We start from the raw sequence: 12,360 nt of genomic DNA on the forward strand, positions 1-12,360 counted from the left end.
GGCCAGGCGAGTCCCAGCTTTTTCACAGCGTTGCGCCGTTTTTGTCGCCTGTGGCTCCCAGCGCTTCCAGCTGAGAATAATGTAACTTTTCAGAAAGACGCTGGTGTCGGCAACTAATAATGTGGAGGGGCTATCGCAGCGGAGACGGAGGGGCTCAATTGTGGCAGCAGATTGGCTGCTGTTCACAGGCACAGCTAATGTTATGCTTCATGCATATCAATTAGGGATGTCAATTTTCGGTTAATTTCACTTTCGATTAACCGACGCTAATAATCGATTAACCTATCGGTTAATTCATAATTTTTTAATATTAAAAAAAAAAAAAAATGTCTATTTACTCAATGAGCTCATGCCCAAACAAGGCGTGTCTATTTAGATGCTGAAATGTTAATGCTTTTTGTGTTAGAATTATGCCTTTATTTTTTGTTGGCTTTGCTGAAATGTATAAGTTTATTGCCACATTTTGATCAGGTAATCATTCCAAAATCATTCTGGCTCTTATATGGATGACAAGGAAATATATTTTTGAGAGCTTTATTTCCTGTTTATGTAAACATTACAACAACAACAATCTGTTATTTCTTTTGATTTTTTCACATTAGGCCTACTGTCTTTTGCAGCATAAAAACTTAAACAAAATATAGCCTATTTCGATTTGCTGCCAACAATTGAACAAAATTTGAACAAAATAGTTGCATGATGCAAAACACTGTGCAAAATCTGCAAGGAAACTCAAAAAACGTGTCAAAAATAAATAAATAAATAAATAATAATAATAATATTAACTGATAGACCGACAGCAATAACCGAACAATGACGTTAGCGACGGTTAATCGATTAACGGTTAACCGTTGACATCCCTAATATCAATGCATACCGATGCGGTTTCCGTGTCCCCACGGCTGCTTCTCTGTTTTTTTCCTCACCTTTCTCTAATCTGGAGAGCACTGTCGCCACCTAATGGGTCCGTAAAATAGCTTTTACACATTCAACATCCCCCATATTTGTACAGGAGATGCATCTGGCTTTGATCCACGTCCCACCGTCAAAAAACGCAATTGACGACAATCGTCGTCATTGGCACTCTACGTTACTATTTGAATTGACGACGTTTGTCGTCAATTGATTTAGTAACGTTCAGTGCCATCGACGACTAAAGTCGTCAATTGCGTTTTTTGACGGGAGGATGTCGATCTAAGCCTCTTACATCGCCTCTTACAATATGGGAGCTATTTAATGTGTCTAACCTATTTTACAGAACCCTTAGGTGGCGACAGTGCTCTCCAGATTACAGAAAGGCGAGGTAAAAACAAAGAAGAAGTCGGAAACGGAAATCGCATCGCATCCGTATGCATCGATATGCATGAAGCATAACGTTAGCTGTGCCTGCAGCAGCCAATCTGCTGCCACAATTGAGCCCCTCCGTGTCCGTTGCGACAGCCCATCCGCATGATCAGCCGTGGAGTTGTTATTATTCTCAACTGGAAGCATGGGAGCCGGTGACAAACACACGCGGAACGCTGTAAAAAAGCTGGATGTAGCGCACCGGCCGCACCCTTCACTGTGCACAGCAGCAGAAAGCCACCAGAGACACTCCCACTACGAGGGGTTTGCAGTTGAGGCGGGGGGGGGGGGGGGGCACGCAGAGCAGCACACAACACCCAGACAGACCCAGACAGCAGGACAGGATTGGCAAACGCAAGCCAGAGTATCCGATGCCCACCAGCAGCAAATCAAGACCAGCAAGAAGCTGCAACCAGCAGCGCACGCAGGGGCCAGCGCTGCTGGTTGCAGCTAAAAAATATTATTCTGCCAAACAAAATTCCCTGGCCTTCACTGTTTTATTGAAGGAAATTATTTTTGAGGTGTGACTACATTAGAAAATATTAGCTTCAGAGTCAGTGATGTGCTTGAAATGTTTAATTTCACAAAAGGCTCATTATCTCAGCTTCTAGAAAAAAATGGCTGTTTTTGGTTAAATCAAGCTATCTTCTCCGGCTGATAACTAAAGAACGGAAAATGGGATCAATAAACTTTTTTTTGCAGATGATAGAAGAGAGTCTCATCGTTCTTTGTGCGTGTTCGGTGTTTACATAGTAATATCACACAATATTCTGTGGGCCTCGAGAAATCACTGAAAACGCTCTGAAACTCTGGCACTGGGAGCGTCCGTTCTCCAAAAGTGGCTGGCACTCAATGAGTTAATATGTAACTTGCTCCTGAAACCTGCTACCTCTTAGCCTTCAACAAGTGCATCACATTGGATTGAAGGACTTCTTAGTGCAATTGTCACACTTTGCAAAGTCATCCTTTGGGCCGTATTGGACCCTTTGGGGGGCCGGATCTGGCCCCCGGGCCGCATGTTTGACACCACTGATCTAGAGGGAGCATTTTTTAGTAAAAAGTGAAACTACACAGATATGATGCCTTATAGTGAGGATTTCCATGCCTGCCCCATCACTTCAATAGAACTGGCCCCAATGCAAAATTCTGACAAACCATTGCCAGTAACATGCCAATAAGAGTCTAAATTACTGTGCCTTTTGAGTTTTATCTGCAGACTAAGCAGCTATAGGCTTTTGGTTCTATAAAAGCCTTTATTTTTTGTATTGAGTATTGAGTGATACACTTTACTAAAACAATCATATTATATCAGAAGTGTTAGTGATGTCAGATTTGGTTAAGTCAGAGCTATGGAATATTAAATCATCCATCTTTGCTCACTACATCTGCCCTTTCTTTCTTTTTACCCCAGGTATGCATCAAATACAGGTTAAGAACTTGTTTTTTTAATACAAACATTTGAAATAATTAGCGGTTTATCGTATCAGATATCGGCCATGAGAGGCATATATTTATCGGTTATCGTATCGGCTGTAAAAATCCATGTAGTGCATCCCTAGTTATATTTTAAGCTTTAAGATAACATTTATCATCCAGCATGCACTTATTGTACGCGGTGCAGCCACTTCTATTCACCTTATGTTCAGACGCGGCAGTGGGCCAAATTCTTCCGGGTCGTGTTAACACTTCCGCCAGTCACAGCGCCAAATATGAAAGAACGTCATGAAGAAGAGAGTTGTTTTTGTAGCGGACAGTGCAGGGGGTAAAATAAAGAACGTAGCCTACTACTTTGAGCTCGGTACACAGCAAGCAAGCGGAGTATCCACTGTTAGCCAGGTCAGATAACGTTATCGTCGACAATGACGAGCACTTTCTTGTAAAACATACCTGGACTCCAACAAAGAAAGCTTCAGATAGTTTTCTATCCTCCGAGCGCTCGAGCCACTTACGTCTGTAAGACCCGCAGACGTTAACGTAATTCCCTGGAATGCGAGACTTAACGAGCCAGTTACATGGCGTTGCATTCTTAGACATTGCCGTTTGCTTTTATTTGGTATGTTACATACAATTGGCTAAATTATTAGTTAATTCAGAGTTAAATGATATTGGAGCAGCCAGCCATTTTTTTTTTTTTTTTTTTTTTGCCGGTAGTCAAAAGACCACACAACCGGGTCAAATGGGCATGGCTACATAAGGTGAACCTTCTCACCCCCATCACTAAGACCAAGTATCGGACCGTCGGAGACAGAGCCTTTGCCATTGGAAATGCCCCCTACCCTCTGGAACTCCCTGCCCCCCAGCATCCGAAACTCTGACACCCTCTCCTCTTTTAAAAACCAAGTTAAATCCCATCTCTTCAAGCAAGCCTATAACATCTGATCATCCACCTCCCCTATCCCTCCCACCCTGTAGCTCCCTAGATGTATATGGTCTGCCCCGTTCCGTCCTGCCCCGAATACCTAACCCCACCCTGCCCCTGCCCTTTCCTAACCTCCACATGTGTCTGTCCAACACCTGTCCTTAGTTATGTTACACGTTTAGCTGTTAATTGTAAAGCGTCTTTGAGTATTAAGAAAAGCGCTATATAAGACCGATTATTATTATTATTATTATTATTAATACTGTAGGTGACTTTGTGTGTCCTTCCGTCCGTTATTATGGCACGGGATGTCAGCAATACACCTATTTCACATCCCACCAAAATCAGCCACGTTGTGTCTAAACAGCAGGAAGTAAAGCAAGCAAGACATTGATTCGAGGGCTGGGACTGGACCAGCTGTCCCAGCAAACTGGATCTGCTTTGCTTCTGTTTTACTTCCTGCCGCTTCACTCAGCCAAAAAACACAGACCTTTTCCTTATGTAGAGAAACAACGATCACTCATTTCTAGAAGAGTAAAACCGGTAAATAGGCTGCACGGATATAGCAGCCATGGTCCAGACTTCATGTTTAGAAATGGCTCTAGAGCAGGGATGGGCAACTTTGATGATAGAGAGGGCCACAAACAAATGTCCTCGCTACCAGAGGGCCAGATTTTTGCTTAGGGCTGGGGGCCGAACGGCGCTGGTGCGAAAAATTTGGGGCATTTGAAGCCAGGTTTAGGGGAATAAATGCACTCTTGAAGCTAAATAAATCCAAACCCAACGAGGTCATTATTAAAAATTGTACTTCAATGTATTTCTTACACATGAGATTACTTTTAGCCTTTTAGTCATAAAGATTATTGAAAGATATTCAAGTCAAGTCAAGTCAAGTTTATTTATATAGCCCTAATTCACAAGCATGTCTCAGAGGGCTTCACAGAAAGTATGTCTAGCTGATTCTAGCTAACACACAGTAACAAGAATATACAGAATAAAGATAACATTTGAACATTTGAAGAAAGCAGGAGAGTGGAGGAGGGAGGGAGAGGGAGGAGGGAGGAGAGGGGGGAGGTGGGGAGAAAATAGGAAATGTGGAGGAGGAGAGAACAGAGGAGGAGAGATGAGGGTGCAGGGGAGGGAGAGCCAGGGTAGGGTCTAGGGTTGGGGGAGGGGAGGGAGTAGGATACGGGCCCGGATTAGGGCGAGGGTGGGGGGAAATGGGAAATGTGGAGGAGGAGAGAACAGAGAGGTGGGAGGGTGCAGGGGAGGGAGAGCAGGGGGAATGTGAGAGGGAGGAGAGGGCAGAGAGGAGGAGAGAACAGAGAAGGAGAGGTGGGAGGGCGCAGGGGAAGGAGAGCGGCGGGAATGTGAGAGAGGGGAGAGGACAGAGAGGAGGAGAGAACAGAGAAGGAGAGGTGGAAGGGTACAGGGGAGGTAGAGTAGAGGTAGGGTCTAGGGTGGAGGGAGGGAGTAGGATACGGGCCCGGATTAGGGCGAGGGTGGGGAGAAAATGGGAAATGTGGAGGAGGAGAGAACAGAGAAGGAGAGGTGGGAGGGTGCAGGGGAAGGAGAGCAGGGGGAATGTGAGAGAGGGGGGAGGACAGAGAGGAGGAGAGAGGCAGAGAAGGAGAGGTGGGAGGGTGCAGGGGAAGGAGAGCAGGGGGAATGTGAGAGAAGGGAGAGCAGGAAGTGGCAGGGATTCAGGAAAATAGGGGAGAAGAGGAGAAGGAGCAGAGGGGGGGAGAAGGAGGAGAGAGCAGGAGAAGGGAGGGGGGGGCGGTGGGATGTGGGGGAGGAAAGAGCATGGAAAGAGAGGAGAACAAGAAGGGGGAAGAAGGGAAGAAGCGGGAAGAAGGGGGAAGAAGGGAAGAAGCGGGGGAAGGGGGAAAGAGAGAGGGGGGGGGGGAGAAGATCAGACAACTGACTACTCTAAGCATTAACCAGAGCTAACTGGGACATAGTATCTAGCTAATCTACAGCCTAATCTGGCCTATCCTACCCTGCTCTAGTCTGATTTTAGCCTGAACACTAACAGGTCAGCCTTAGGCTGTAGCTAATCTATCGCCTACCTAAGCTGTTCTAAACCAACCGGCAGCCCTCGACCAGTGATGAAGAGCACCGATGCCCCCCGACCCGGCCCCCGCCCACATAAGGCGTGGGAGGGAAGGCCAGGCCGGGACACAGCGGCACCCCCTCACCCCCAGTGAACGCAAGAAAACCTGTCCACCATATGGTGGCAATCCACACATGGATCGCCACATGGATTGCCCCAGTGACTTGGCTGAGGAGGAACCTTGTGAGGTCGTTGTGCTAGGGGCCCATTGCTGCGGCCCGGGCGGACCCAGCCCCCACACGACCCGCCCCCCCAGCCCCCAGCCACCAGCATAGTGACTGAGAGCGTGAGAGCAGGCCACGCGGGGGACGGGCCCACCCAGGCCACAGCAGCGGACCCCCATCTGGGGACTCCCCTCCGAGACAGGCCGAGAGATGCCGGGCTAAACCATGCACAGAGTTTCCGATAATGAAACTCTGTGAATGGTTTATTATGGAAATAAAATTTACAAGAGAACAGAAAATTGAAAATGTAAAAAGAGTCCAACAGAAGGGATATAAAAATGTAATATTTTTTTTATTTTTTTTTAATTATCCTAAGATCAGGGAAGGGAGTTGAAAATCTAAAAAGTAGAGTCCAAAAAGAAATAGAAAATGCAGTCTGTAAGTGTTCGTAGGTTTAGAGAATACTAGTTAATAGCTAGGTGAAAAAAGGGGTAACAAGATTGGGAGTTCCATGGAGATGGATGATCTGAGGAATCCATGAGTCCGCGTTGGTGACATGGATTAAGAGGAGGGGAGGGGAGGATAGGAGTCGGAGGTGATGATTAAGAGGAGGGGAGGATAGGAGTTGGAGGTGATGATGAGGCGGCGGGGGGGGGGGGAATATTCCATATTCCAGACTGAAACGTTATAACAGAAGTGGAGTATTGGCCAGAATGACATGAACATTTGGACACTTATTCAGCGGGTATCTTGCATGTTGCGTTCAGGTGCACTGTAAAAAAATATATATATACCGGCGGTGTATATATATATATATATTGCAATTCCAGCACAGGCCACACAGGGGGCCGCATGCCGTTTGGCGTTTTGGCTGCTGCCCTCTTGGTTTTGGCGCAGCTCACGTGAGACCGAGGGTTTCCCACAGAGACGCAGCTCCGCCTGCTATTGGTCCATGATTGGCGAGCTGCACGATCACTGGACAGGTGACCTGTCAATCACGCCCCAAAACATAGCCTTTTCTCTCGTCTATTTGACTCTAAACAGGTGAGTTATTAAAAAATTCACCCCCCGTGCAGTTGCCATGAAAGGGGAAATGACCGTTCGACTCAGAAATATCTTAGAGTGTGGACACACACACACACACACACACACACACACACACACACACACACACACACAGGTATGTTTCTGGATGACTTTGATCAAAAATACCTCTCTCCTCCCAATACTGCCTCATTGAGATTCAGAGATTCAAGTGTTGGCTTTTGGTTTAGTCTAGGGCAGGGGTGTCCAAACCTTTTTGAATGGGGGCCAGATTAGATCATGTGAAAATGGCGGGGGGCCAGGTGCTTCTCGCATCATATGGGTTATAAAAATAAAAAATAAAATAAAAAATCACATATACAATTGTAGATTTTGTTTACCATCTGAAAAAAATATTTCTGCCTGTGTCTTTCCTACTTGGTGCTTGTACAAACTCTATGATAGTGCTGTCATCGTTAGGTGAAGGGGAAGAAATGCAAATTGAACTTGCTTGATTAACCAATACTGTGTGGAGGGCCACATATAGTATATTTTGAGAGACAAGAGGGCCACTTAAAATCTGTCCGCGGGCCACAATTGGCCCCAGGGCCGGACTTTGGACATGCCTGGTCTAGGGTTTGACACTCTATGATATGATAACTGTGTATTATGGATGTTATAGTATAGTATAGTATCTGTCGTGTCGAGATAGCAAAGGTCTTGAGTCTTGACAGTGATTGCCGGGAAAACATATCCTCAGCACTTAGCATATCCCCTGCAAACTGTATTGTAATTGTTTGTAGTATTTTTTTTTACTCTTGGTTGTCTGTGTCTTGTATTATTTTTTTTTTTTTTGTCTTATTTTTGGTGCTTCATGCCTTGCTTTTCCTTATGCATCTGTAGTATGTTTTGAACTGAAAAACCCAATAAACAAATTTGAATAGTAAAAGGTGAACCAAAAGCGTGTTTTGAACCAGGCTGTAAACATGTTTATGCTGTAAACCTGGCATTTTAACATGGGCGTGAATGGGACTGACTCGCTTCTGCAGCCAGCCTCAAGTGGCCATTAGAGAAACTGCAGTTTTTGGTACTAACGCATTGCACATTATTGTCGCAATGCCCCCTGGGTTCTCATGCTTTGCTCTCTCTCTCTGCAGATACACGCTGCCCGGGGTCCACGGCCTCAACTTTGTGCTGCAGAACTCTCTGGGCGGGGGAGGGGTGGCGTCTCTCCGCAGTGACCCGCAGGTAACACACACACACACACACACACGGAATGTAACTTTCCATTTTGCTTTTGAAGTTCTCTTGAAAATGTCCACTTCCACTCACATTATTTCTTGTCATATGTAGAAGAGACTGTCTGTCTTGAGAGACTGTGACTCATAAACCTAGCCTGACTCATAATGTGAGTCAAACTAGGTTTGACCGGGTGAGGCAGACTAGTTTGAGCAGGTAAAACAGCTGGCGTTTTGAACAGGAAGTTGTGATACAATGGGTCATGTGGGCGGGGCTAGAATAGTGTTGTTGTCAAGACTACCCGCTGGAGGTACACACACACACACACACACACACACACACACACACACACACACACACACACACACACACACACACACACAGAGTGATGATTTTCCACTATTTCCTAATCCTGGAGCTCCTTACTCTTTTGCCCCGTCCATCTTCCTCTTTCTGATCTCTCTTTCAGCACTCCCCTCTCCTCCCTTCCCCCTGTTCTCTCTGTTTTCTTCTCACTTTTCTCTCCTCTCTACACTCTGCTTACCTCTCCTCTTCTTTCTGTCACCTTCATTTTATCCTTTCCACCTTCCTTCTTCTTCTACTACTTCTTCATTTTTCCCTCGACGTTTGGAAAAATCATTTATGGAAAATGGTCTGAATGAAATGTCCTGTGGTCTCTCCTGATTCTGCGTATAGCTGAATCACTTGGGTTGATCAAGTAAAACTCTTTTTATAAGCATTTTTTGAAAGGTCAATGGGAAAATGAACGGGGAATAAAATCCCTCAGGTCCCATGCCGAACCAGGAAGAGGGCGTGACTTAGGACGCTCCAGTCAGTTTTCCAACTGTACTCGCAGTCATCAACTACGTCTCCAGTCTAATCTTTTGCACCAAAGTTCATCTACTGGTAAGATGTTCCACTGCAACGTCAGACTGTTGTCCAAAAAGGATAACTCTCTCATAACGCGCTCTGCTGCTTCTGCGCTGCGCTTCCGTGTCCTGTGTGTTTTTGGCCGAGCTTCGCTCACACCTTCAATACGATCTGTGTCTGCCTTCCAGCCGGCCAGACCGGAAACAGTACGGCTGCCTCCACTCCGCTAAACATTCACCCAGAAGCCACATATTGATATAAATATCAACATAACCAGTCAACAGATTTCAAAGCTGGTGGGCATATAAGCAAAAGAAATTGAAAGAGTAACTCGAACTGGTTAAAAGTGACTTATCGCGGTGTTTTGAGCCAGAACGAACTACGTTAACAAACGTAGCTAAGCCAAGCTAACGTCAGATTGTATTCACTGTAATATATTGTATATTATTAATATGACAGGTGACGTGAGCGTTGACAACCATAAAGTCTGACGTCAGCACCCATTTCTAGCACGTGAGCCAATTTAAAGCAGCTACGAGCAAGATTTTCGATTGTTATTAAACAGTATAATTACAATATTGATGCATCACATCTTACCTATAATAGTAGCTGAGACCAAAGCCGTGTGAATCGGAGATTGCTCTCTTGATCATTATAGAGTCTGTGTGTCTGTCTACTAACCTCGCGTCACCAGGCTCTCTCTCTCTAGGTTTAGGGCAGCTGCCTGCCTTCCACCGTTTCGCTCTGCCTAGCAACAGACCATAAACAAGGAGAACGCCATGCAGGGGCTCGCTACTCTCCCGAACATCTCTCGTTATATTCTAACAGGTTGTTTGGAAGTTATTTTGTGGTTATGGCCGAAGTGGCTGCCGCAAACCGTTTCATTTCACTTCCTGATCTGCCCCGGCTGCAGACAGACTAAAACACTGGCCGATTCACTCGGGGTTCAAGCGAGACTACTCTGCGTTGGTCTCGTCTACTATTAGAGGTAAGATGTGATGCATCGATATTAAATTTAGACCGTTTAATAACAATCGAAAATCCTGCTCGTAGCTGCTTTAAGAGTTTGAGCCCAAAATAAGGTTATTTGTCAACCAAATAGTGGCGAACACTTTGGCTAATTAGCAGAGCAGGAAAAAAACTACACATGAAATAGCTTAGAAATGACAACACTGACTGGAGGGGGGCTTTAAGCCCCCTCCCCTTTCTGCCCCGCCTTCTTCTCCTCCTCTTCTCTAAGCCCCCTCCCCTTTCTGCCCCGCCTTCTTCTCCTCCTCTTCTCTCCATCCGTTGTTCTAGACCAGGGCAACAGCGCTCCTGTAAAGCTTTTTACCACCTCGCTGGAATCCACAGCACATCAAAGAAACAACCCCCCCCCCCCCCCAACACACACACACACACACACACACACACACACACACACACATACATGCTCACACACACACACACACACACACACACACACACACACACACACACACACACATATAAGGCATAGGCACACCCTGCGAACACACACATCACACATAAGTGTAGACGCATGTAGCACGTTAGCAAACACATAGGCACACACACTCCCAACGTGTGAATGCAAACACATGAAGTTGGTAGCACACGCATGTTAAACTTGTAAGCACACACATGGCACACACATGTATAGACACTCAAATGAACACTAAAAGGCGTAAAAGGACACACACCTTCAACATCAACCTACATACCCTCTCTCTCTCTCTGTCTCTCTCTCACTCTGTCTTTATTGCTATATTATCATTCAGTGTAATTCTATATATTTTGCCAAAGCTGTGAGAGTAATCAATGTGACATGAATAATAATAATGATTAAAAAAGGCGCGTCGCCTATAGTAGAATATAGAATCCAGTAGCGATCTCACTCAGTGTCTCTCTCTCTCTCTGTCTGTCTCTTCACAGGGGAAAGCCTACGGGCAGATGCTGCTGGATGTGAAGCTGAGAGGCCTGCCTGACCTCAAGTCACTGGTGGACTGAGAGAGAGATGGAGAGACAAGCAGAGGGAGAGCAAGAAAGAGAGGGGGACAATGGAGGGGTAGAGAAATGATAGAATGACGGCTGTGACTTCAACTAACATTTGACCTCGACAGAAACAGAGACAAATCTCTGGAGGTAATTGTGTTTAGGTGTGAAGTTCCTCCAGGCGCTCATGTTTCAGACCCTAGATTAGGTCCAGAACCCAAGTTTGGGAAACCCCACTGAACAGCAAATTTAACAGGTTCATATTTGAATTGATTTTCGACGGTAGCACGGACATACTAGTAGTAGGTTGCCACAAACGTCTCTCTCTCTCACACACACACACACACACACACACACACACACACACACACACACACACACACACACACACACACACACACGTCCACAACAGGGCATATTTTCATACTCTTTTGTGTTAATTGATAAATCATTTAGTGTATAAAATGTGAAAAATATTGATAAAATCACAAGATCCCCAAATTGATTCTTAAAGATTTGATTAATGATTTGATTCATTCCTGGGTGGTCAGAACAGAGCTGTACTGCCCATGTCTCCAGCTGTCTGCTACAATGAGCATGTTTACATGCACTGCAATATTCCGATAATAACCGGATTAATCGTGCGTTCCTTTATTGCAAAATAACTGGGATGTGGAGGCTAAATGACATCACATCCGTTTTGTTAGCGTTCCATTTGCAGAAAACTTGAGCTGGGAAGTACACTGTTCATTGGTCAGATCCAGTCGCTAGCCAGGCTAGCCATTGTTAGCAATAACAATTGACAACATGGCATTTTGCGCATACAAACACTGCAGCCTCACGTCCACACAGATAGAAGTTAGGCAGTGCTGTGTGTACAGCTGATTTAATGAGACACAAACAAAACAGAAGTGCTAAACAACATTACTAGGATTATAACTACTGTTGTTGCGCGGCGCAGCCATCTTGGATTTTTTAAGGTTGGGGCTGCTGAGGCTCCTACGAGTTTGGAATGGGGAAATACCAGCTCTGGTGACGTCACCGTCCCAGCTCATGACCTTTGAAGTCGTAAGATTACCAGTCCCCAGTTATAAAGGAATGCACCATAAGACAATACTCTGAACATGACAGCGCCATGTGGCGGGGGAGGGGGACTACATAACGGGGCTTTAACCAAAAGTCAACAAAAACCAGGGTGAGGGTTTTCCATCCTAGAAACTCAAATCAGCTGGTAGATTTGGGGCCTGTTGGGC

At 45.5% G+C, this 12,360-nt stretch overlaps 1 protein-coding gene across 1 annotated transcript in view; it reads left to right on the forward strand.

Annotated features, from left to right (window-relative positions):
* Positions 1–11,749, forward strand: part of LOC310780212 (uncharacterized protein) — a 96,911-nt gene extending 85,162 nt beyond the window's left edge. Inside the window, exons 19-20 of the mRNA XM_083640793.1 lie at positions 8,164–8,254; positions 11,048–11,749. Coding sequence (XP_083496919.1) covers positions 8,164–8,254; positions 11,048–11,122 — 166 coding nt within the window. The 3' untranslated portion in view covers positions 11,123–11,749. The remainder of the gene's footprint in view (positions 1–8,163; positions 8,255–11,047) is intronic.
* Positions 11,750–12,360: the final 611 nt, after the last annotated feature.

The sequence above is a fragment of the Poromitra crassiceps genome, assembly GCF_964638095.1.
Source record: "Poromitra crassiceps genome assembly, chromosome: 7".
Taxonomy (NCBI): Eukaryota; Metazoa; Chordata; class Actinopteri; order Beryciformes; family Melamphaidae; genus Poromitra; species Poromitra crassiceps.